At 43.0% G+C, this 26,679-nt stretch overlaps 1 protein-coding gene across 1 annotated transcript in view; it reads right to left on the bottom strand.

Moving 5' to 3' along the window:
* PAH (phenylalanine hydroxylase) overlaps nucleotides 1–26,679 on the bottom strand; it is a 60,482-nt gene continuing 33,803 nt past the window's right edge. The window contains exons 5-13 of the mRNA XM_019732085.2: nucleotides 17,893–17,960; nucleotides 14,817–15,013; nucleotides 12,341–12,476; nucleotides 10,869–10,938; nucleotides 7,185–7,241; nucleotides 5,623–5,718; nucleotides 4,811–4,944; nucleotides 3,165–3,280; nucleotides 1–610 (exon numbers count right to left, since the gene is read on the bottom strand). Of these exons, the coding sequence (XP_019587644.1) occupies nucleotides 567–610; nucleotides 3,165–3,280; nucleotides 4,811–4,944; nucleotides 5,623–5,718; nucleotides 7,185–7,241; nucleotides 10,869–10,938; nucleotides 12,341–12,476; nucleotides 14,817–15,013; nucleotides 17,893–17,960 (918 nt within the window). The 3' untranslated portion in view covers nucleotides 1–566. The remainder of the gene's footprint in view (nucleotides 611–3,164; nucleotides 3,281–4,810; nucleotides 4,945–5,622; nucleotides 5,719–7,184; nucleotides 7,242–10,868; nucleotides 10,939–12,340; nucleotides 12,477–14,816; nucleotides 15,014–17,892; nucleotides 17,961–26,679) is intronic.

The raw sequence follows: 26,679 nt of genomic DNA on the forward strand, positions 1-26,679 counted from the left end.
TTCTGATATTATGCTATGAACTTTAATGTTTAAAACTATTTTAATTAAAGAAAACCTGCACAGGCAACATAACAAGGCAGTAGTTAGAATCATAGTTCACTGAGAGAGAAGATCACGCTTCAAAGCTAAGATTTATATTCAATCCAAAAATTCAATTCTGATCATAGGCATGTGTTTTACATTTAGTGATATATACTCCTTTAGGAATGCTCTGTGGCAAGTAACAAAAGCATATATGAAGCTTGAATGAAGCAGGTCACAAATTTTAATTAACTTTGATGAAATGCCACAGATTATTAATTTTAACTCAATTGAGAAGAGGCGGTTACTATCTCTAAATCAAAGATGACCCCAAAAGATCCACCAATGTGCTCGTAGGTATGTATGACTATGCTGTCGTTTTAGATTAGATTTGTTTGTTTATCCTCCATCTTGGTCAAAAAATGATTTAAGGCAGTCATTTCAAATTAAGGTTTGATCTTCAGACTTTTTCAGATAAAATAAAAGAAGTTGTTGGATTTCCATCAACAGATTCTCAGTTGACAGGCCCGATTCTGCCCATGGCTTCACTTTATTTTCTGAAGAGCACTGCAAAGGATTCCAACTTCACCTATGAAGAAAAACAGATGAGCCACTCATATCATCAGCAAACACCTTTCAAGTGTCCACAGTGTGTGAAGCAGTAGGGATCCGTGGGATGTAGACATGCTCTATCTAGACCCCAACCTTCCAGGAGCTTACAGCTTAGCTGTAGTAATAGAATTAGGGCAGTTATAGCACAGGTAATTACAAGTTTTAGGAAGTGGTAAAGCTATTAATTAATTAGCTTCCTCTTTCCATAGGCTATTTCTCAGGGAAGGAGTTAATAGTTTTCTCAGGAAAATCACTAGCTGTTGTTTCTCTCTTACGTGACCATCCATAGATGCTTGTAAGGAGCTAAACCACTGAAGCTAAAAGTTGGTTCATACAAACTTCCTGTGTCAGAATCACCTGGGATCATCTTACATATACAAACTCCCAAGTCTTACCACAAATTTAATGAATTTAGTCTGGGGCTATGACTCAGGACTATTAATTTTTTATTAGTCTTAGATGTACAAAAACAACATAGCGATTAGACAGGGACGATTAATTTTTAGCTAGCTTTCCAAGTGACTGACACACACTGGGTTTGAGAATGCACAGTCTAAGCAGACACCTCAGCCTGCATTGCCAGACCGCTGGACTAGACATGATGGAGCCCCTTTCATTCGTGCCATGTTCTCACATGCCAGGGGGCCACAGGGACACAGTCTCTTCATAGAAGTAGAAGGGACCTTGGAGACAGACAAGCCTCGCTCCCTCCTAGATCCTGAAGACATACAAGTACAGAGAAGTGGAGCTTTACTTAAGGTCACATAACTCCAAGAGCCCTTCAGTTCTTAAATTTGTTACTCTGGGATTTTCAAGATTCCCTTAGAAACAACAGCCTATGGAGTTATTTTTGCCTTTTCAGGGGAAATAAGACAAAGAGAGAAAACAGCTATGGTCTGACCCCTCCTAATCCATCCCTACCGCTGGAGCACTAAGCTGGCCTCTTTGGTGAATAGATCTATTCCAGCTGAGTGTCCAATATAGAGTCTATTGGGGTGAATCAGCTTTGGGCTTTTTCAAATGGCTGATCACTAGTGGCCATAACTATAGGGAGTGATTATAATGGCCAAGGCCAGCTCTATGTATTAGAAGTGGCCTCAGGCAACGTCAGAGGAGTATTAGAGGGATATTTGAAGCCTACCTGCCCTTTTAAGCTTTGTTAACATTACAAAGGAACCCCCATGTGACCTAGAATTCCTCCCTGCTGTCTCTGTCCTTTGGTGTTTTTGTCCATTTACTCAATAGCTCTTAAGTGTGTGTTACAGGCCATTGAGTTAGCCCAGACTTCCGGCTACCTTATGAATGAGTGATGTCCACAGTGCCCCATCCTCAACAGCCCTGCTCAGCTTTGTAGACTCATGCGTATGACTTGGTTCAGTCATCAATTCAAATTGAGACTGCAGCCAGGAAATCAAAAGGAGGCTGAGACTTGGAAGGGCAGCAATGGAAGAATTAGGAATGACCACTAAGAGTGAAGCTGTGTTATTAGAGACCAAGGCTAAGATCATTCATACCCTTGTATTCCCAATTACTATGAATGGAGGCAATAGTGTGACAGTGCAGAAGGCTAATAGAAAATAATTTGATTCATTTGAAATACGGTGTGAAGGAAAGCTCTACAGATACCCTGGACCGCCAGAAAGACAAGCAAGTGTGTCCTAGAGCAAATTAAGCTGCTAAGTACCTAATATAATTTTTAGGAATAGGGCTAAGTCCTGGGGATTTACAGTGAACACAACATGACCTTCTGCTCAGGTCTAGCTGGGGAAATAGACAAGTAGACAATTAAAAAACATATAATGATAAACATTCTGAAAGAGGGATCTGTGGGAATTCCAAGGTGTAGGATGGGCACCCAAATCGGTGTTCCTTCCTACAAGAAGAGAGATCTAGGAAGGACTGAGAGGATAAACTGGAGTGGGGACCTTGAAATGGGAATGGTAAGAAGACTATGTTAAGAACTGTAGGGGCAGAGGCCAGGAGCCAAGAAAGAGCGTGGGAACTCACAGTCGTCAGTGCTGCTAGAGGGGAGTTTAAAGGGCTAGAGAGAGAACTGGGCAACGAACACAATAACACTGTGATTTTTTAAAGAGCCACTGTTATAATATCCTCATTGCCCAGGAAGCGTGGAAGACCAATCGATGAGCTACTAGGTGGCTGATAAAGTAGACAGAACTTTTCTCTTAGGGGGAGATTCCAGGCAAAATAATATCCAATGGACACTTCGAGGAAAGGGGGTGGAGACGCAAAGGAGGAAGAGGAACGTGGCAGTGATGAGCAAGGATAGAAAGATGGTATACTGGTAGGAAGTGGGGTGGCATCTTGGAAGGTCAAAAAAGAAAAAATGCACAAAACAATGCTGAACGTTTTGTCAAGTTTTTCTCCTTAATAAGCCAGCAGCCTACCTGGTGGTGCTTTTCCTCTTAGTTCAATATTTAATATATTTCTTACTGTTCCTATAGTGAAGGTAAGAAAACACAAGCCTCTATTTCCGGAAAAGAGGGTGGTCTCAAAGGGGGTAAGTTACTTACTGTTGATGGAGTCAGCCAAAATCTTAAGCTGCTGGGTATTGTCCAAAACCTCAATCCTTTGGGTGTATGGGTCATAACGAACTGAGAAAGGCCGCGGGATTGTAGCAGCAAAGCTCCTGAAACCAAAACCACAGATCTGAGGAAAGAGCACCATTTTGGGAAAAATCATCCTAAAGGATTTCTCGGTGGCATTTCACTTGGCTATTAGTAGTAGCCCTGAAACCTCGCTAGAACAGGAGGTTTAGAAGCCAGGCTGAGAAGTGAAATGGTGTTTTAGTGAGGTCCTCTTGGGGACGCTTTGTGTTCTGTGTGTGTGTCAATGTGAATATACAAACAAATGTATGCATTAATGTATTTGGTCACCTACCTCCAGAAAGAAAGAGGTAGCTTACAATAAAAACACATAGACCATAAGGTCAAAATTCTCATCATCCATTAAAATAAAAAGAGTAAGTAAAATCCAGCTGAAGAATGTTATAGAAAAAAATAAGCTTTGACAATCAGTGCAGCGGGGGAAACACAACTCTCAAGAGTTGGAGAAAACACATTATTAATGAAATTTAGCATGGCTCGAGTGCTTCCTGTGGGCCAAAAACTATGTTAAGTTCTTCCGTCCTGTAGTCTTCACAATGATCATTCCTATTTTAATCTTCCTAAAAACCTTAGGAGGAAGGTGCTGTTATTATCCCCATTTTACAGATGAGGAAACTGCGGCTTGGGAAGGCTAAGTGACTTCAATACATGCTGAAGCTGGGAAGGGACCCAGGTAGTCTTACCCTGGCCTGTGCTCTTCACCTCCCTGCCTTCCCGATGCATTGCTGCTGGGTCTGGGAGGAATGCACCGTGAGGGCCGTAGGAGGCACATCAAGCAATATAATTAACAAGCTATTCCAAAATGTCCTATAAAAGGCAAAGACATCACAAATGCTATTTCTAAGTTGGCTTCTGGTGACAGTAGAAGCTGCCAGAACTGTGGAGACAGTTATAAGGGAGGTTAGTAGGGCCCGTCAAGTTTGGCAAGAGTGGTGGGGCGTAGTGACTGGCTACCCAAGTTCCAGAGCCAGACTGCCTGGGCTCCTCTCCTGCCTCTGCCGATGACAGCCTGGTGGCCATGGGCACGGGGCTTAATCTTCCATAATACTGGAACAAGAGCACGACCCCCTCAGGGGGTTGTAGCAAGTGCAGTCATGGCTGAGTACTGATTTCAAATAAGTTGGTTGAAGAAAGACACACAAAGGTGAAATGTGGGTGAGGATTTGAAGGAGGGCGGGGAGCGAGTTATACGGGTGTCTGGGAGGATAAAGTGAACAAGCGACTTCCCCAGGGGTTAGAAGATTTCAAGGACTGATTTGGCGGAGGGACCTCTGTGGCCACCCGTACCCAGGAGCATTTAGTGGGGCTGCACAGAGCAAGGATCGGGTGGCAGAGTGCTCTGCAGGGTGGAGCACGTCCAGACAACAAGCTGTGCAACATCATCCCGCTAAGGGGCCCCTCCCAACAGAGGGTGGAACGGGCAAGGCTGGGGAGGCCCTATCTGCTGCTGTGGATATGGAGTGCAGCTCCTGGCCAGCCACCCACAGATCAGGGGCACCAGGTCGAGTCAGGAGGTCCCAAGCGCTGCTGACCCACCTTAGTCACCACCTCACCTCACTTTCTCCTTGGCATCATTAAAACTCTCGGCCACGTAATACAGGGGCTGGAACTCTGTGATTGTATACTCCTGGGTGGCTGTCTTCTCCAGCTCCAGGGGGAGGAGCTTCGGCTTACCAGACAAGCAGTACTACAGGCCCCAAGCAGAAAGTTCACGGTTAAACCAGGGCCGGTGGTCCCTGCTGCATCCTATGGGTCATTTGTGCATCTTCTCCCATCTCACCCTTATTCCTCTCACACCACAGCCCAATTATTTTGCATATGCTGGATCCTACCCTTCATAGCCCATCTAAAACCCCCAGGTAAGATAGAGAGAAGTAATTCACTCCAACCATTTTCAAGTAAGGTGATCAACAATGTGAAAGCCAACCACATTTTCTGGCACGTGTTTGTAAACATCTGTATGCACAGTTCAGCCTTGGAATCTGGAGGCTCCTGTGTCCTGGAGATCTGTGTACTTGCAGTTCAATTTCTACCTTCTTTTTTTTTTTTTTTTCTTTTTTTTTTTTAAGGAGGGCGCAGCTCACCGTGGCCCATGCGGGGATCAAACCAGCAACCTTGGTGTTATCAGCACCACGCTCTAACCTACTGAGCTAACCAGCTGCCATTCCCCCTCCCCCAATTTTTACCTCTAACATCCATAGTCATGATCAAGTCATAGCTGCTGAGAAACCAATCACTTGAAGTTAAGCCCCTGGGTTGAATTTCAAATGGATGTACATGGGGTTTCCACAGCGCCAAGAGAGAAAGGATGGTTGGTTGTACCCACCACTTTAAAATCCACCCTTGGTTCCTGTTAGGGTCGTACCTGTAATTCACCAAAGGATGACAGGAGCCCAGCACCATAGGCCTTTATGGAGTCTCCTTGCTTGCAGAGCCCAAACTCTACAGTAAACCAGTAAATCTGGAATAAAGAGTCAAATTGAGAGCACATCCCAAGGAAGGGGAAAGCAGCAGGTGCCCTAGGGCCAAGGGTAGGACTGCCCAGCTGGGAGTATGTGCAGTTCTGTTCTCTGAATCAGTGTGACCTGGGGTCACTTCTCTGTGTCCTGTGCTTCTCCCTAACTTATCACCTATTGAATCAAGAGTCGGCTGAATGCAGGATGTGATAGGAAGTGTGGGGGATGGGGGGAAAGGTATTGAGGAAGCCCCAAAAGGACACCTCCAACAAGTTCCTCTCTCGTGACAGGAATTCCTCCATTCCCCCATGCTTTCTTCTCTGTGCCATCACCTACAGATGCGAGTCTTCAGCCCAGAGAGGTCAAGCAACACGCATACAGTTATACAGCAAATCAAGATCAGATCAAGAACCCAGGACTGTTCCCAGCCCAGTATATCAATAATAAGATACTTTTTCAAAAAATAAATCAGGTTGGTGATGAGTACTTTTATCATTGTTACAGCAGGTAACATGACACTCTTTCTGAGTTTATTTTCTTCTTATGAGTGAGGGATTCTATCAAGCTCTGCAGCTTCTCTGAAAATTGCTCATTGCATCTCTACAGCATCCGGCATTTAAAAATTCACATTCACACAAATTTTAACTCTTTAGATCATTATGATACACTGAGATGGGTAGGCTAGAAACTAGTATATCCCTTCTTAAAGAGAAGGCAGCAAAAGCCACTCGCTCACGGTCTCAAAGAGAGCTGGTCAGTGAAAAAGAACCTGCTGGGAGTTTTTGCCCTTCTGATAAGTTGAATTCATACACTTCTAAACTGATACATTTTAATGATAGATTTGCATGCATTTGTGATCCCTAATTCCATATAAAGTTTTATTTTTCATCTTCCAGGCTAAGCACACTGTAAGAAATGTGGCTTAGAGGCTGGGGAGGGACCACTCAAGTTGGAAAGGAGTCTGTAGGAAGGAAACGCCCTGCTGCGCAGAGGTGCTAATTCCAGGCTTCAATGGATGAGTGCCATCACCTTCACTGGGGGGAGGGAAGTGTTTGGTAAGAGGGGGAAAGCCCACCCCAATTGCTACCTTATGTATGAAAAGGGAAAGTCCCCAGTGCTGGCTCTGCTGCAAAGGCAGAGAGTATATATTCCTTCTTCAAAGCCATGAATCGAGATTACTCCCCCCACACACTTTATGCCCAGGAGTTCTCAAGGGCTATCGTTACCGCCTGTTGATGCTTTCAAGGCACTCTGTTTAAAATCCCATGTAAACATCTGCATGCCATTGATTTCAAAATCAACCCATTAAGGAGAAATCCAAACGTGAAATTTCACTTATGCAAAGACGACCTAGCGCATTCTGATTTTCTTCCCAAATGGCCTGGCTTTCAGGGGAGCATCAAAGTTTCAAAGACCTGAGGGCGACAGCCTATAACACTCCCACTGTCCACCAAGAAGAGAGGGGACTTACCGTGGCAAGTTTCTCAACGTACTCGTCAGGTGCACCCAGAGAGGCGAGGCCAATTTCCTGTAATTGTGGAGAAACAGAGTCACGGGCAGGCCTGGGGTCTGCCTATCTTCAACCCTTACCCTCAGTCTCTATCTCGTACGTGGCCACAGGGAGGTGAGAGTTGGCCAGATGCCTTCAGAAGGGCCCAGAGTGACCCTGATTGTTCTGTCAAGTCTCCCTAACCACACATCATAGAATCACAGATCTCCTGGGGGAAACCGTTCCCTAAGAGTTTGTCCTTTGTATTCACTTTACAAATGAGAAAGCTGCGGCACAGAAAAGGGAGATGATCTGCTCAAGGTCAGACAGTACTTTGTGTCTAAAGCTTCATCTCTTGATTCCAGCTCGGGAATTATTCTCTCGCAGCAGAAGTGGAACTTTCCTGGAGCACTAGATGGGTCTTAGTCACGTACGCTGAAGACGCCACAGGAGAACTGCAGACATGTGCTTGACATCTATCCAGGTATGTATAGTTGGAGAGTCAGAAATGCCATGGACCACTTCTCAGCACAGCTCCAACTGCAGAATGTCTGGTGGTCTCTTTGTCTCTGTTACAGCAATTCCGGCAGCCTGCCTTGTATCAGGCAGTGTATATATACAAATATATACTTTTGTCTTCCCTGCTATATCCATTCATTCATTCATTGCAAAAATATCTACTGAGTGCCTTGTATGTGGCTGGAGGTATACAAAATTGACAAAGGTCCTTGACCTCGTGGTGTTTACATTTGAGTGGGTGGAGATAGACAATAAATAATAAGCCTGTACACAGGTATGTTGGAAGGCAATAAGTTCTTTGGAAAGAAGAAACAAAAGGATAAAGGGGCAAAAGGGATGGGGAGTGCCAGAAGAGCAGGGTGGGGTGTGGGGTGAGAAATGTGTGAGTTTAAAGAAGGCTCCAGGGTAAGCATCCTTGAGAAGGTGATATTTGAGCAAAGCCTTGATGGAAGTGAGGCTGTTGGCTGTGCTGACATCTGAGGGAAGAGCCTTACACAGGCCGAGTGTACAGTCAATGAAAAGCTCTCTGAGGAGAAGAAATATTAGTTTGTTCAAGAACAGAGAGGGAGGAGTGTGGTTAGAGCAGAGTAAGAGGGTGGGGAGAGTGACAGGTGATATGCTCAATCATGTAGGACCTTTCTGGCTACTTAGGACTTAGGATTTTCCTCTCAGTGAAATGGGGAGCCATTGCAGGACTTTGAGAAGAGAAGTGGCAAGATCTGGTTTATCATCAAAGACTCACTCTGGCTGCTGTGTGAGAGTAGGTTGTAGAGGGGTCAAGGGGAGAGGCAGGGAGACCAGTTGGGAGGCTACTGAAGTCACCAGGTGAGAAATGATGGTGCCTGAGATCAGGTTGGTAGAAGTGGAGGTGATGGGCAATGGCCAGATTCTACACGTATTTTGAAGGAAAAACACACAGAATTTTCTGGAAGGTTGGTTGTATGTATGTGAGAGAAAAAGGAGTCAATGATGTCCCTCAGGTGCTTTTAGTTTGAGCAACTGGAAGGATGGAGTTGCCATGAACTAATATATAGAGGGCTGTGAGTGGAGAAGGTTTGAGCAGAAAGATCAGGAATTCAGTTTTGGACAGGATGAATAGAGATCTGCACTCGACACCCAAATGGGGATATTGAGTAGGTGGTTAGATATGTCAATCTGAGTTTTGAGATTAAAGTCAGTGGTGGAGACTGGGATGTGTTCAACGTCAGGGTAGAGACAGTATTTAAGCCATGAAATTAGGTGAGATGACCAAGGAATTAGTGTAGACACAGAGAAGGACTTAAGAATTGGACCCACTTTGAAGCAAGAGGCCACATGGTCTTCATCCCTGTATTCCTGCCTGGGCCAAACCCAGAGCCTGGCCCAGATTATATGCTGAGAAAATGCTGTCTGAGTTAGAGTAATTCAGATACTGCCTTAGCCCGGCTCTATGCTCCTGCCCCTTCCCCATCTCTGCTCCAGACATGCCACATTCCAAGTCTATCAGAAGCCACTGATACATCCAAGATCACAACAGTACCCTGTTCTAGTTGTCACCATTCTTTGTTAGCCCAGAGCTTGCCTAGAACAAGAGGTCCCGAGATTCCTCTGTGCTCCATCCCCACCCCATCTGTACTCTAGTGCGAAGCAAATACTGACTTTACATCCAACAGGAAGGTGCTCCGGGGACTTTCAAAATGGTTCCCTGCCTTGGGACTGTCCAGGTCAAAGTTGGAACTATGTGACACTTGATGGCCCACAGCTTCTGTCTCTTGACTCAGGTAATTGTCCACTCCTCTGTGGGACTCCCCAAAATGGAAATGGCTTCAGGAGGATTGGGAGTTAGCCTCTGACTGGGTAGAATAGCTTCTGATGGTGAGAACAAGAAGTTCCTATTCTCCAAGGAGAAAACTGATTTTTCTTTGGGCTCAGTAACAAATCCTGGTTTTAAATCTTCCCATGTAATCAATGACATCTTGGCAGCGGGAACCACACTTCTGAAAGCCAGATGGTCAGCAATAGCCTCAGTCCAGTAGTGATACTTCCACAGTCAAAGTTCAACCAATCCCACTTCTGAAAGCCCAACAATCTCTGAATTCCACATTTCCCCACACCCTACATAAAAGCAACAATTTTGTTGGTTTGGCGTGGCTATGTCTTACAAGTACAGTTCTCTCTTACTTAGCAAACAGTTAATTCAGCTTTTTGTTTGTTTGTTTCAGATAGTAAGTGGTAGCCTCTTCCTTCAACAGTGGAAATATTTATTTCTCCCAACTGAGGGAAAATGCTTATAAAGTTCACACAATTCCATTACTCTGAAATTTATACTTGGTCCAGCATTTGCTCATGGGTCATTCCCTGTGGTCCTCATTTATCTTTCTGAGGAAGAAGACTGGCAGGGAGGATTTTTTATTGATCCACTTCTGTGGAGTCTGAGGCACAGGATGATGGCCTGGCAATTTGCCCCAGGTCACACAGCTGGTTGGTGGTGTGGTGGTGTCTTCATGTGCATCTTCAACAATCCTGTGACCCCACCTACCCAACCATGGTCCTAGGCTGCCTCTCAGTGCCCAGAGAACATAAGTAGAATTCTTTCACTGATCCAGAAAGGATTTTTTTTTTTTTTTTTTTTTTTTTTTTGCTTGCTCACCAGTGTGACCAATGAATCAAGGTCTAACCTGCTGCTTTGATGATGGTGGTAAGATGTTTGGCTCTTTATACTTTGCCAACTATGAGTTGGGCTGTTGGCATTGAATTCTTGGCAAATATGATCTTACTTAATGACAGCATATACAAAAATGACTGCCTGACAAGGTAGAAAGTGGCAAAGGCCCTAAAGGTGTTAGGAGAACTTGACAGAGGTACGGTTACTTCTACAGGAGGACCAGGGAGGCTTTCATGATGAAAAGGTTCTTAAACTACAGTGGTAGGACAAGTCACTTTAGCAAATTCAACAGTGTAATTCAGATGATGATTGATTCACCAATCCCGTGCTGTGGTCCCTGGAATGTGTATTTAGCCCTCTGCATGAGACCACACAGCCATCTCATGTGGGAGCACAGAACAGTACCTTGCAGCGGACATGAGGGCCCCTCATTAGGCTCAATTCATTTGAGCAATCCAAGCCTCAACTCTGTAGCTCTAAGGCTGAAGAGATCCATTCCTTACCTGGGAAAACTGGGCAAAGCTGGGATCTGAAAACAAGGGCACGTGTCCCAACAGCTCATGGCAGATGTCGCTGAAAGACAGAAAGAACAGAGCTTGGAGAGGAGGAGGGTTACAAGACAAGCCAAACTCAGGCTTTCTACAAAAGAATGGGCGGGAAGAAATGAAGTGACTTATTCAGGTTTACGACCTCACTCCTAAGAATAAGTGAAATGTGTAAAACTCGGGATCTGATGATGCCAGATATAAGAGAATGGGAAGAAGAGGAAGGAAAAGTAAAGGACAGGGCAGGAGACATCAGCCAGGGGGGTCTTAGGTGTATGTCTAGTGGGTGTAGAACAACAGAAGGACCAATATTCCTATGGGCATCCTCCCATACACCTGAGTGAGCTGTGGGCCATGAATACTTCCCATCCCAAGTTTTCACCCTGGGAGGATACAATGTGCTCAGTTATTTCCTGTGGGAAATTAATATATATATATATATATATATATATATATATATATATATATATTTGTTGTTTTTTAAATAGTGCCATTCCTCCCTTATTCTGGAGTGGGCAGCAGTCAGTCAGGGAAGAAAACATACATTTAATACTTTATGTGCCAGGTCTATTAGGAACAGGTCTTTACTGATTTATAGTAATGAACTTTATGGGCACAGAAAGACCATTTTGGATGTCCCGCTGACTTTCTATATAAATTGCTTAAGTTCTACCTGTTTCCCCAAAAATAAGACCTAGCCAGACAATCAGCTCTAATGCATCTTTTGGAGCAAAAATTAATATAAGAATCGGTATTATATTATATTATTATATTATATCATTATCACATTACACTATACTACATTACATTACATTACATTACATTACATTACATTACATTACATTACATTACATTAGAGACCCAGTCTTATATTATAGTAAAATAAGGCCAGGTCTTATATTAATTTTTGCTCCAAAAGATGCATTAGAGCTAATTGTCCGGCTAGGTCTTATTTTGGGGGAAACACTGTAGCTGACTAAGAAGATAGATAAAGGCAAAAGTAAGCAGCATAGTGGCCAGCCTTATCTACAGCCAGCCAAAACACAATCTAGGCAAAAAAAGCTTAGAATCATCTATGCATGTATTTAGGAGATGTTGAGATAGTTTTGTGCCATTTGTTCCTGTTCCCATTTGGAAATTCACAGTTCTGACTCCTACAATCCCTCTGGAACTTGAATGTGACCTCTCCTTCCCATAGCCAGGAATGGTCTGACTCTTTGGCTCACAGGATGCCCAAATCTCCAATTAGTATGGTCTATTTGAACAGAGAAAATCCCCTGCAGAGATGAACTCTTCTCTTTGTATCAATCAAACAATCTAGGCAACTTGTTCTATGGGTCAGTCCACGATGAACCCAAACCTCATTCCTGGAGCAGGGAAAGGTGGCAGTCACTGCGGCTGGCAACTGGTAGCAAGAGGACGATACTCACGGTTCGGGTGTGTACATGGGTTTGGACCCATGTCTGATGTACTGCGTGCAGTGGAAGACTCGGAAGGCCAGGCCACCCAGGAAATCCCGGGAGGAAAGCAGGCCAGCCACAGGTCGGAGGCGGAAACCAGTGCAAGCTAGGAAGCAAAGGAGAAAGAAAACTCAGAGCCCATCACAGCAGAGCCAGAGGGGCCTGAAGACCTGTAGGTAGGAAAGCAGTACACCCAGCTGTTCAGGAGCGTGGGTGCCGATGCCAAGTGGACTTGGCTTCAAATCTCTGCACCAATTCTTTCTCGTTGGGGGATTCAGGTGAAGTAAGTTCACTTCTCTGAGCCCCCATTTCCTCGTCTGCAAAATGTGGATAAACACTTCCTAGGATTATTCTGAGACTCAAAAGAGCTAATGAATAGAAAGTACTTAGCACAGAGCCTCGACTTTGGAAACCTCCAATAAATTCAGCTTTCAATATTGTCTGTGAAGGTGGAACTTTTATTCCCTACTCCTCAGGTTTCCAGAGTGCAGAGGGAAGTTTCACTCCATTTCCCAGGAAGGAAAAGTATAATAGGAGCCCTTCCCGCTTCTCTCCTGCACCTCACACAGTCCACCCATGGGGAATAATAACTTCTCTGATTGGAGTCTTTGGGAAGAGGGACGAATATTCTCAATTTGACCCTTTCTTCCCTTTCTCTCTTGAGTGTCCACAGAGGAGCCCACCCTGGTCTGCTCTTGACCATGCAATGGGCTATACACTGTGCCAGTGAATTGGCAAGTAGGTTCATCTAATCTAGGGGGGAAATAATGGGATGTGGCTGCACATCTCCACCACATTCTGTAAGTTTATCAGTAAAAAAGCTGACATTTTGTTCACCATCTCTTTGGTTCCTATATCTGACTCTCAATTTATTTTAGACTTAGGAGGAGAAGAATAACTACACTGGCCCTAATATAATAACTAACACTATATGTTACCTATCATGTGTCAGACACTGTTCTAAGCACTTTATATACAGAATGTACCAAAAAAAATGTATACACATTTTAAGAAAGGAACAAACTGTATTAAAATTGTAATACTCAATATATACTGATAACAAAAGATGAATACAAACCAAGTGTATACATTTTTGGAACCCCCAATATACTAATTAATCCTCATAATAACCCGATAAGGTAGCTGCTCTTATTATCCCCACTTTACAGATGGGGAAGCTGAGACCCAGAGACACAGAGAGGTTAACTTTCTCATCCATGGTCACAGGTACAGACAGGCTGTCGTCAGAGGCTGTTCTCTTAATTTCTACTCTAGAACTCTCCAGCTGCTAGTGTTACTGTTTTCTTCTCCTTGTTACTGGCCATGGCAACATGGGTAATTAGCCAAAGAATGTTTTTAGGACCCCTTGTCCCGCCTATGTTCCCTGGACCTTCAGGGTGAAGTTCACTCTGCTTGAGCTCTCATTCCCCTATTTACCTGAGAAGTAAACACTCTCTACATGGAAGGGACCCAAAAGGTCATCTAGCCCCTCCTCAATCTATCCAAGCTGCCACTTCTTTCTCTGCCACGTATTAGGTTGGTGCAAAAGGAATTGCAGTTTTTGCAATGATTTTTAACCTTTTAAACCACAATTACTTTTGCGCCAACCTAATAATTTCCCAGGCCCCTTGCCCCAGAGCTGGCCATATCATCTCCACATAGCTCAGAGGCATAGAAAGTTTTTCATTTCTATAAACCTGTGGCCTGTCCTCTCACTTTCCCTCACTCTAGCTGGCATATCATAGGTGTTTAATATGGGTTAGTTGCTTGTTTTATTTTGGTTGTGCTGAATTGACCCCTCCTGGCTGACAGGAAAATACTTACCTGCCCTGGGAATGATGTGGAGAGGCCGGTCTTCCCAACAATGTATTCCCCCCCTGAGTTATTCAGATTATTCTCGGTGCAATTCAGCCCAAATGCACTGAGCACCTACAGCACTATGCTGGGTATCTTTACATGTAACATTGCTATGAGACGGCTAAAAGGCTGACACAGACTCCATTTGATAGATGACCGAACTGAGGTAGGCTCAGCCAACTAGAGGAGGTCACAGCAAGAGTCATGCCAGATGGATGCATAGATTTAGGGCTGAGGGCTCTTAGCACTGCCTCAGAAAGAGCACACTTCTTACACAAACACACACTACAGACATCTCATAACATAGCACATCTGCAAGGAGTACCCTGACTGTATAGCCTGGGCTTTGAGTATGAAAAAAATACTTCTTGGGGACACGGATAATGGAAAAGCAATGCCTGGTGCCTTTGGGGGGGTTGGGTAAGAGTGAGTTAACGGTGGATGCTAGAAGGAAGGCAGAGCAGAGCGTGAAGTTCCCTTTTCCCTACAAGAATCGACCTGCAGGCATTACCACAAACACACTCACACTGGCCTCCATTTACTTGTCTTCCCCTCTCTCACCTCACTTTTGACCCTGACGTAGACTTACTCTGCAGAAATTGAGAAACATCTTCCAGCTGGGGAATGTTATCTTCACGGAAGCCACAGTACTTTTCCAGAAGTGGGAAGATGTGATTGTGCTCATAGCAGGCGTGGGTTTTATACAAGGACTTCAGGGTCTTCAACACCAACCCCCACGTTTTCTTTTCTTCCTCTGAGTATTCCACTCGAGGGATGGGCTGCCCACTGGAATACAGGCATGAGATATTTGTCTCCAGCAGAGCAGGTACAGAGGGGAAGGAGAAGGAACATTAGCAGAGGGAGAGGGGTCCAGAGTCTGTGAGCAGCCACCACCCAGACTCCAGGGGACTTTGTAAGTTATTTGAAAGAGGAAAATTCCACTTCATGATGTGGGACACATTCAACTGATTTAGTTAAGCAACAATACAAGCTCTCACCTCACCAACTGCACCAAGGATTTGCTCTCACGCTGGGGAATCATTTGGTCTTTCTGCACCCCTATCTCTCCAACTGTTTACCTAAGGTGGGAATTCACTTACCATCAGGAGCCAGGCAGGTAATGTAAATGTGTCAAGTAGCAGGTGTAGACATAGGAGAGTGGGGCTAAGACAACTGAAGAATGCAGCCTCTTTCTAAACAAAGGCATCCAAGTTCAATGAAAGTATCCAAGTTCAATGAAAGTTTTGTATTATGTCAACTAAAGCAATTATATCTTGGGTTAATGCAGATTTAATATGTGCACCAGGAGTCTGAGACCCTTGTTTAGTGGCCGTACACTTGCTGGATTTTATATCTCGGCCCTTGGGAAGTTATAAAGGTGTTTGAATGCACGCGAGGGATAAGATCTGCTCACCTAACATTTTCTGCTATGACCTAACAATTACAGGAAGCTTGTTAAACTACATATGTTGGCCCTGCCCCACAGATCCTGAATCTAGATTTCAATAAGTTCCCACACTATAGTTTGAGAGTCATTAATCTGAAAGGTCCCTTATGAAAAACATCTAAGAATGAGCTGTGTTCTGAGCAGTAAAAACAAATGAAAACCAAAGAAAGCCTGACTTGAAAGCCCAGTGACCGTTCTCTGGGCTGCAGGCCTGTTTCTTAACAGGGTACAGAGTGTCTGGCACAAGATGAGACTGTTACCTGAGAATAATGCATCGTCATCATGCTCCCAACTAGGGCCCTCCTGCCCTTTCAGAACTGTAGCTCATCCAAGGACATGACAACAAAGTCACTGTTACGTTCCACAGAGGTGGGTGGGGATTAGCGGGGAAAGACAGATTGTTGCTTAAGCATTGAAAGCAAGACAAACTCAGAAGGTCCTGCAATGGCCAGCCGGGATTGTAAAAAAAAAAAAAAAATCAGGTAAGCCCCTGCTAAGGATACAGCTTTATTTCAGGGCTAAATGCTGATCAAGGAAAAGAACAGGCTTTGGAGAGGGACTGAGAGGGGTTCAGTGCGTGGCTCTGCCATGTCTTAGCTGAGTGGCCTTGGGCAATGTAGTAAACCTCTCTGAGCCTAGCTTGGGCCAACTATTCAGTGACACATTTGATCAACTGATCAATATCCTGGGAGTCTCTGATTCATGACGCATGGGTTTGATCCCCATGTGGAACAATTATTGGGGAGGGGCCAGAGACCTCAATGTGGTGAGGCTGTTGGTATGGAGGGTGGCTGAAGCCAGGGAAGGCGGCCAAAGTTGAGTCCTGAAAGATGCTACAATTTCTGAGGCCAGAGGAGGCTGAGAAGAAACCTCATAAAGGAAGGAGAGAAACCAGCAGAAAGTAATATATGTGAAGAAGTGTGGTCTCCTGATTCTGAGAACCCACACTCAGGAAAGTGGCTGAGAATGACTTCGGAGTTAAACAACCCTGAGTTCAAAGCCAGATAATGCCACCTACTAGAATGTGACTTTGGCAAGTTACTTAACTCTTTTAAGCTTTAGTTTTCCCATCAGGAAAATGGAGAGTTATTATTACGATTAAATGAAATAATGTAAACAAAGCATTTAGCAAAGCCCCAGACATAGGATGGAGATAATAATTGGGATCTATTATTATTGAGTAGCTAAAGAAGGACTCTTGTCTCTACCTGATTGGATGGTGCCCACCTGACCATGCTAGGGCAAAGATGGGGACAGAGACGAGAAGTCACCATGCTCTGTGATGCCTGCTTGCCACAAGCCAAGTCCCCTAGGGGCCTAGATCTGACCATGGTCAGCACGGTCCTGATCCTTCCGCTACCAGGAGTCATTCAGAGAAGGAAACGTTCTCATTTTCTCTACAAGTCCTTCCATTTGAAAGGTGACTTTGTATGTTGTATACAGAGCCCTGTCTTCTCCTTTATCTCCCTCAGATTCTACCAAAGTGGTGAAAGTACCATTTTCTCAGCATTCTGGTCAACTGTTAAGTTTCTTCCTGGGCTTGTTCATCGTTTCTCATGCCCTTAACTTGGGAGTGGAGCTCGGGCCCCAAACACTGCGGTTCCAATGGCAGCATCTCTGCAGTTCCTGAGGACTCGAAATAGCACAACAGTTCTCTTCCTAGATAATGTATTTGGTATTTGCATTTTCCTTCAGCTAAAATAGGGTAGAGGAGGTGCCTAGAATCCCAGACAGAAAAAAATCAACTCCTCCAAAAATTGCCCTTCACAGCTGGGTCAGATCAGACAAAAGTAGAACACTGAGGCTGGGCTCACCTGAAACCTCATATGATTGATTATTTCAGTAAAGCAGCCGCCTCCTTCTTGAATATAAATGATTCTCTTTTTGCTTCTCCCATGTTTAACATGGAGAATACCAGAGGCGGTTTTATTCAGGACTGAGGCCTTTTAGAATGACTCCAGACATCACTGCGTAATTATGTAACAAAGCTTGGGCGAGAGCTGGGCCCTGGTGCAGTGGGTAATTGTGTTTGGTCTGGCAGCATTTTTTTTTAATACATGTTATTAAAGGGAGGGTTTAAACATACACACACACACACACACACACACACACACACACGGCAGGATTCTCCACGATGGTATTTTCCAACCGTGGGCAAGGGAAGGTAGGCTAGGAATGTGGTCTTCTTCTTCCATCCCAACCATCAAAACAGACTTACTGTCGGTAGTTGTAGGCTATGTCAGCAAAATATTTCCGTCTTTCTCGGTACACAGGATCTTTAAAACCCTAGGAGAAAGCAGACACTTAATATCTCAAGCGGCTTTGGAGGGAGAGGCCTAGCGTACCTATGCATGCTTTGAATGGGGGCTCTTGAGTTTTGACAGTACATCTCTCCTTCTGCTGGTTATACCCTGAAGAGAAAGCCTCAGTTAAATTGTGGGTAAGCTCTCCCACCAACATCATGAGTGACACATTATTAGCAACACCTTCAGTTCAGTATGAGCGTCAGGGCCACAGGATTCCAAAGTGCCAACAGTGTACAGGTTTCATCTCATCCACAGCATTTCTAACTTGTGAACTTCCTGAATTAGGCAAAGCCAGTAGGATAGATGTGTATGATGAAGACATGTAATAGCCACTGAGGGTTTGATCAGTGTGTCCAGCACTGCCTCTTGCTAACTTCTTGCTAGACAAACAGTGCATGCATACTGCCATTGCAACTTTTAAAAATACCATTTATTGAGCGCCTACTATGTGCCCCCCTGTGTGTGCTAGGAGCTTATTCAATTTATAACTCTCACAACAAACTTGTAGACAGTGGCTTTCAAGAATCAACAGTGGCTCAGAGAAATGGCGTCAAAAGGAGTTGAGGCCACGATTTGACTCACCCAGTTCTGTGCTCTTTTCACTACACATCAGTAATCGCCAAACTTTACAACTTGGCAAAGGCTCAAGGAACTGAGAACTCTGTCCCAGTACATAAAGAAGATGATAATTGTTTCTTCTCTGAGGTTGACTTGCAGCCAGCCTTTCCCTGGCAATTCATCAGCTGCACATTTCCAAGTGAAGAGGACACATGTGTCTTTCCATGTTGGGAGGGGGAGGGTTGGGGGAGCATACCTCTGAGTCAGAGGTGATCCCAATTGATTAAATGGGCATTTCCCCTGTTTTTTTCTAGGAGGTTTATAGTTTCAGGTCTTGCATTTAGTCCTTAATCCATTTTGAATTCCTTTTTTGTAAGTGGTGTAAGTGTCCAATTTCATTCTTTTGCATGTGAATATCCAGTTTTCCCAACACTATTTATTGAAGAGACTATCCCCATTGAAAATTCCTGACTCCCTTGTCAAATGTAATTGACGGTGTATGCATGTTTATTTCTGGGCTCCATTTCTCTTCCATTGGCCTATGTGTATGTTTTTATGTCAGTACCATACTGTTTTGATTACTATAACTTTGTTACATAGTTTGAAAGGAAGTGTGATATCTCCAGCTTTGTTCTTTCTCAGGATTGCTTCTTGATATTGGTCTAGGTAACATTTTTTTTTTTGGCGGGGTGGATATGACACCAAAAACACAAGCAGCAAAATGAAAAATAAACTCATGGGAATATATCAAACAAAACAACTTCTGCACAGCAAAAGAAACAATCAAGAAAATGAAAAGGCAATCTGTGGAATGGGAGAAAATATTTGCAAATCATATATCTAATAAGGGGTTAATATCCAAAACATATAAGGGACTCATACAACTCAATAGTCAAAAAGCAAATCTGATTTAAAAATGGGCAGAGGACCTGAAGAGACATTTTTCCAAAAAAGATATATAGATGCTCAACATCACTACTCATCAGAGAAATGCAAAACACAACCACAAAGAAATATCACCCCACACCTGTTAGAATGGCTATGATCAAAAAGATAAGAGATAAGTAATTAGTTAGGATGTAAAGAAAAGGGAGTTTTTGTGCACTGTTGGTAGGAATGGAAATTGGTGCAGCCACTATGGCAAACAGTATGGAAGTTCCTCAAAAAATTAAAACTAGAGCTACCATATGACCCAGCAATCCCACTCCTGGGTATTTATTCAAAGAAAATGAAGTCACCATTTTGAAGAGGTATCTGCACTCCCACGTTCACTGCAGCATTATTCACAATAGCCAAGACATGGAAACTACCTACAGCTTCACTGATGGGTGGATGGATAAAGAAAATGTGATAAATACACACACACACACACACACACACACACACACACGTATATATTATTCAGCCACATGAAAGAAGGACAACTTTTGAGAGCATGGACTTTGATAGCATTATGCTAAATGAAATAAGTCAGACAGCGAAAACAAATACTGTATGATCTCAATTATATGTGGAATCTAAAAAAGCCAAATTCCTAGACACAGAAATGGTCCAAGCATTGCCAGGAGCTGAGGGGTAGGAGAATCAGGGAGATGTTGGTAAAAAGTGTACAACTGTCAGTTATAAGGTGAACGAGTTCTGGGGGATCCAACATATAGCATGGTGACTATAGTTAACACTGTATCACACATTTGAAAGTTGCTGAGAGTAGATCGTAAATGTTCTCACCACATCCACACAAAAAGGTGATTATGTGAGGGGATGTGTTAATTAACCACCATATACATGTGTCTCAAGTCACCACCTTGAATTTACACAATGTTGTATGTCGATTACATATCCAGTAAAGCTGGTGACTCAGATATTAAAAAAGATATTTTTCAAAAATAATTCTTGTAATATAAATTATAATAAGACAAGAGAGAGCCTGGTGTCATCACAGTAGAATTTTGCTTTGGTCCCTCCAAGCATTTCCCAATAAGCTGTGTCATCTACCACGTTAGCTTGCAATTTATCTGTTCCACCATCCTTCCAAACCAAGGCATTATTGAATCAAAAATAAAGGCTCATATCATGGAGCATAATATTTAAAGGAGTCTTTTAAAAGGATAAATATTCCCTGGTTCTCAGATACTGTTTTTTTGTTTTGTTTTGTTTTGTTTGGCTGGTTGGGTTTTTTTGATGTTGTTTTTTCTAAATCAGGCCCTACTAGTAATGTGAAATTAAATTCTATTATATTTCATATACATAATGTCATTTCATCTGAGGATCTGTGGCATAGAGTCTAGCATACGGAAAGAACTACAAGCACTTGTTGAAAGACGAAAGGAAGCAAAGGATGGAGAAATGGAAGGAAGGAGGCGGGAAGAGAGGGAGGCAAGAAAGGAGCTTCTTAGTTTATTTTCTAGGATATATTTTGAAAAATAGAGAAATCCAAATGTTTTACACTGGAAAATAAAAAGTAAAATTACCAGACATTTTTCATTCTAACTGAAGTTCCAGATAAATTAAGGTTTAGAAAAGAGTTAATGACATGATTATTACAAAGTATAACTATTGTTTTCCCTAGCACACTGAATGGTTTTGAATCATTAATTACAGGGGGAAAAGCTTAGGAACCTGAAAACTTAAAACTACCATTGGGTCTGTTCTACTGGGTGAAGATAAATTGCTTTGGGATGATGTGATAAGAAAACTGGGCACTGTGATTGGATTTCCAAGCAGCACTAACACACCCTTTTAGGAACCTGTCTACCTACTGGGCTACAGGAAGGACACATCTCCACACTTAGAACTCAAAATACAAATGTCATGTTTCTCAGTTATGAAGGCTTACTGTTACAGTCATCCCCACCTACCAGTTTTATTAACAGTCAGTAGTAAATAGCTTTCTCCAGCTCCTATGCATGAAGTGTAGACTTTCACACTTGCAGGTGCCCTCGGGAACATCTATTTCTGTATTTTGATCTAGATCTATAGAGGGTGAAGCTCATAGAGCCAGTGGCGCAAGGGCCCTTACCTGCAGAACCAGCACCTCCTCTCAGGTTTTCTGGTCCTACCCAAGCTGATGAGTGGAGGTTTGAGGGTTGAGGCAGGAAACCAAGGAGACAAAGAAGAATTCCCTTAACCAGTGGATTTCCACCTCATCCTGCTACCTCCAGAAATGGGACGTCCATTGTCATTTCTCTTCCCCATTAGACCCTTTATCTTTAATCTATAATGTACTTTGTCTAGGTAGTTTAAATATTTTTCCCAGTGCAAAAAAGCTTAATATAAAATTGTATATCCAGTAGGTAGCAACTACATCAGAGAAAATACATCAATACGTAAGTGAAGTGATAAAAGAAATACACCAAAGTCTAACAAATGTTACAAAAATAAGAAACAGTAACTACTTTAATCTCCTATACTAATCTTCTATACTATGCTTCTGACGTTTTCAACTGCGAATGTGGATTTCTTTTATAATTGAGAAAAAATTAATAGTAAAAAATCCATTTCAGATCATTATGGGAAGTGACAGCATATTCATACATTTAGATATAGCAACACACACATGTATAATATGTCACACAGATTTTCTACATGGGAAGGTTTCTAACCATTGTCCTATCCAGCTAAGAGTTGCTAAGAAGTTCATGATCAGCCTCCAAGGGAACCCCACCAACTAGGCTGCATGGACTTTGGGCTTTTGCTCTCTCTTACCCATGACAGAGAGCTGTAAGCTTGAAGTCCATCTCTCGGGGATTTGGCCTTGCATCCTTCGGGCTGCCAGGTGACCACAGGGCTCCTGCAGCCACGTGAGTACACTCTGAATTAAGCTACAGTTGGTCATGACTAATCATCCTGCCTCAATTTAGACTAATAGCAGCAATTTCAGTAGCACTGCATGTAATTTATTTATAATCACCCTGTCTCAATTAGGCTAATAGCAGCAATTTTGGTTGCACTGCATGTAACTAAGTATATTTTGACAGGAAAATATATTGTTGGTGAAGGAGGGATGAGGGGAAGGGGGAGGAAGGATGGAACAACGTAGAGAGAATTCTACAGAATGCAATGTTATAATATCACTTGCAGTCTACGTGCGATCACTTTTCTTAATTAGAATTTTTGTTACCTGAGAGTGTTGAAGTGTGTGATTTTGTTTTTGTGGGAGTTTGGGGAGAGGATAACTGAGATCTTTACTTCATCATTGCTTGATATCGTGGCTGAGGTCAAACCTTAGAAATGCCATCTTTAGACTAGTGAGAAGAATAGGGTGGTGGTGTTTTTTTAATTGTTTTTTGTTTTGTTTTTTTTTAAGTTTATTGGGGTGACAGTTGTTAGCAAAGTTACATAGACTTAAGGTGTACAATTCTGTAGTATACCATCTATATATCACATTGTGTGTTCACCACCCAGAATCAATGGCTCACACACCTAAACATAAGACCTGACACAATAAACTGCATAGAAGAAAACTTAAGTACCAAACTTATGGACCTTGGGTTCAAAGAAGATTTTATGAATTTGACCTCAAAGGCAAGGGAAGTAAAAGCTAAAATAAATGAATGGGACTATAGCAAACTTAAAAGCTTCTGCACAGCAAAAGAAACCATCGACAAAATAAAGAGGCAACCAACTGAATGGGAGAAGATTTTTGCAAACAGTGCCTCTGATAAGGGGCTCATATCCAAAATATACAAGGAACTCATACAACTCAACAACAAAAAGACAAACAATTCAATTTAAAAATGGGCAGACGACCTGAAGAGACATTGCTCCAAAGAGGACATACAAATGGCCAATGGACATATGAAAAAATGCTCAACATCACTAATCATCAGAGAAATGCAAACAAGAACAGGGGTTTTAAAGTAGGGCAGGCTGGGTTGGATTACTAACCCATTCAGTCGCTAGGAACATGGCCTGAGGTTGGTCAGTTCACCTCTCACAGCCTTAGTTGCTTCATCAGTAAAATGAGACTGTTAATGGCAGCTACCTCACAGAATCGAGAGGAGTAGATTAGGTAATGTAGGCAGGGCATCAAGTAAACTGAGTCTAGAGGACACACTCAAAAAATGATGCACTTGTACAATATGGTGGAAAACCAAAAGCTGAGAAGTCTGGTTCAGAGCATAAAAAGGATATACTCTGAAATGGGTCACTAAGCCCCATCACCCATCCTTGGGGTTTTTAAACAGCATCTGTAGAATTCTTATCTTGCTATTCATATTTCATCTAGGCCAATAATGAGAGCCTTTTTTGCATTCCATCAGTCCCATGCCAACTGGAGGAAAGACAATACACAGGAGAGGTTCAAAGTGGTATTTTTTAAGTATCTACCATTGCCATCCTGTAGACACAATAGCCAAAGATTTGCAACCAACAGACAAAGGCAGTGCTGACCACGCCCCGTTCCCTTGCCCACTCTGCGTTGCTGGCCATGGTCACCACCAATAAGACCAAGAGTCCTGTTCAGGAAAGGATTCGGATACCTGGTTGCCCAAGCCAGTTACCTGGGAGTCATTGTTTTACTACTCTCCCCTCTTCCTTCACATCCAATAATCAATTTATGTCCATTCTTCCTTCCAAAAATCTTGAGTTTGTCCTTTTTATTTTATTCTCTCACTGCTATCCCTTAACTCAGGCCCCCTTCCTTTTTTTGCCTGGACTACTATTAACTGCTTCCCAAGTGGCCTTCCTTTGTCTCTTCTCCACAACTCCCCCGATTCACTCCAGCCTAAGTAAACTTATAAAATGCAAGTCTGGTGGGGCCACTCCCCACCTTAAAAACTTTCAGGGGCTTCTCGTCACTTTTAGGTTAAAGTTCAAAATCTGTAACATAGATTTGGCTCCGCCTACATTTCTCTGTACTGAACTACAATTGCCTACATATCATGTCTCCAAATTTGTCCAGATTGGTCTTATTTTAATTATTTAAACACACTGTGCTTTTTCCCACACTAAGGCCTTCACACATGCTGTTCCCTCTGATTGGAATACTTTTCCCCACTCTCTCAGGCCAATAAGCTACAACCTGGTCTTTCAATAGTGGCTTAAACTGTACTTTTAGAGATCTTTATTGACATTTATTGGTTTTCCTCTAATTTGCTCCCTCAGCAATCTGAGTGTTTCTCCCTCTAGACAATCATACTTGTTAATAATTATTAAACTCAGGAATCTGTCCTATCACTGAATTTTCAGTGCACGGCATACTCAGCACATTCCTGAGTAAGCGCTGTTAGAAAACTACGCAAAACTTAGGCAAAAAAATGACTGTGTCCCTTTTCAATGTCATTAGATCACTGTTTAACAAGTTCACTGGGAACTCTAGGGGCACGTGTATTTGCTTGATATGCAATCGACTACCTAGTAAGGCCCAAACTCTTCAAAGTTAGATGCTGACTTACCAAAGATTGATAAATTGCAACACTTACTTTTTGATCAAACTGCAAATGATTCCTGTCCAGTAGACAAGAGGTCACTCAGAGGAGTTATGTCTTTATTGCATTACAGGACATTAATCATTTGTGTAGCCATCTTTGTGGTCTTATTCTGGTATTCTAGTTCTCAATAACCATATATCCTTTGGTCTCTTATGTCCTCCCTCACACCACCTTTGTCATCCTGCTGGGTCCCTCACCACTCAGTCAATGGATCATTGACAGATGTCCACTATATATACCTATGTGACAGTTGTTTCTTACTTTGTGAAAATTGCGCTTCAACAGAGCAACTTAGTAGAAAAGCAACAATCTTTGATGACTCAACTGTTGCCTCACCCTTAGGATAGATTCTGTCAGGGCCCTACCCTATGCTGGAGAAGGCTAGGGTGCAGAAGAGCAAAGGAGAGAAGTATTGGAAACAGAGTTCTGCTCTTGGGCAAGAGTAAGGTTCTTGTTGGTGAGTAGGACAAGTTAATACCTACACCTGGAAAGATGGAAAAGTAGTAGGAAAGACTTGGATGAAAAGGTAGAAATAAACACAGAGGAGTAGTTGTGTTGGCCGACATTTTCTCCACCAGGAGGTCCCTTTGGGTACAGGTCTTCACCTAGACACAGGTGCAGGTATTAGGGAAACTGAAACAGGGAGCAGTGGGGTTAGGGGCTGTGTGGTAGTGGCTGCTGCTGCTCCCCAAGCTCTGCCCCGCCTCCACCTTTCAGAGAATACTGTTGGACTACTTTTCTCTGTCTCCTTTGCAGTCAGTAGTGGCCCTGAGGGTGGCTGAGCTGTAGTCAATGGAATTTGAGTGGGGGGGATGTGAGTCACCTTCAACCCTGGCGCATAAAACCTCCCGAGAGCAAGTCTCACTCTCTTTTCCATGCACTAGCAGAGTGCAGAGGGCTCCACAGACATGGAGGAGGGTGCAGCCAGGAGGTGGAAGGCCACGTGATCTCTGCAAGACTGTGGGGAGCAATTTCCCTATTGACTACAGGGAAATAACCTTGCCTCGGGTTAAGCCATTGAGATTTAGGGGTTGTGTGATAAGCAGTTAGTCTACCCTGGTCGGTAGAGGGCTTCACTCACATCTCCCTCTTTTCAGGAGCCCCCCCTAAGCGTTCCAGTCCACAGTGACCTTGGAACTGTGCATAGCACATATGATCTGACTCCTTAAACCTGGTGTTTAATCAGGTACCTTTTTTGTGTCATGACTAAACCAAATATTACCCAAATTGTGTTCCATGGAACACTACCCGTCAAGATAATATTGCTAGGGGTTAAAAAGGGGTTCCATGGGTAAATAAGTTTGAGAAACATTAGGTTAAATAGGTCTCATTTTTGGAGGACTTCCCAAAACCTCTAATGAAATAATGGGACTTGTAAATGCTGAAAATTGGGTCCTAGAACACAGGATTTCTCCCTCTGATCACGAAATTTTGTTTCACAGACTATAGTTCGGGAAATATGCATATAACACTTTCCCATATATATATATATATACACACATATATATATATCTTATGCCTCCTATGAAGTTGTCAGTCATAAAGTAGTGAATTTATTTTGAGCTGATACTCTGTGCTCAAAGTATAAATCACAGAGCACAATGTTCTACAGCATCAGCGTGAAAATCACTGGGCCGAGGGAATAGGAAGGCTTTAGGGAGGCCAAGATATATGAGTTGGGCCTTAAAAGGGGAATAGAGGTTTTCCAGC

The sequence above is a fragment of the Rhinolophus sinicus genome, linkage group LG02, assembly GCF_036562045.2.
Source record: "Rhinolophus sinicus isolate RSC01 linkage group LG02, ASM3656204v1, whole genome shotgun sequence".
Taxonomy (NCBI): Eukaryota; Metazoa; Chordata; class Mammalia; order Chiroptera; family Rhinolophidae; genus Rhinolophus; species Rhinolophus sinicus.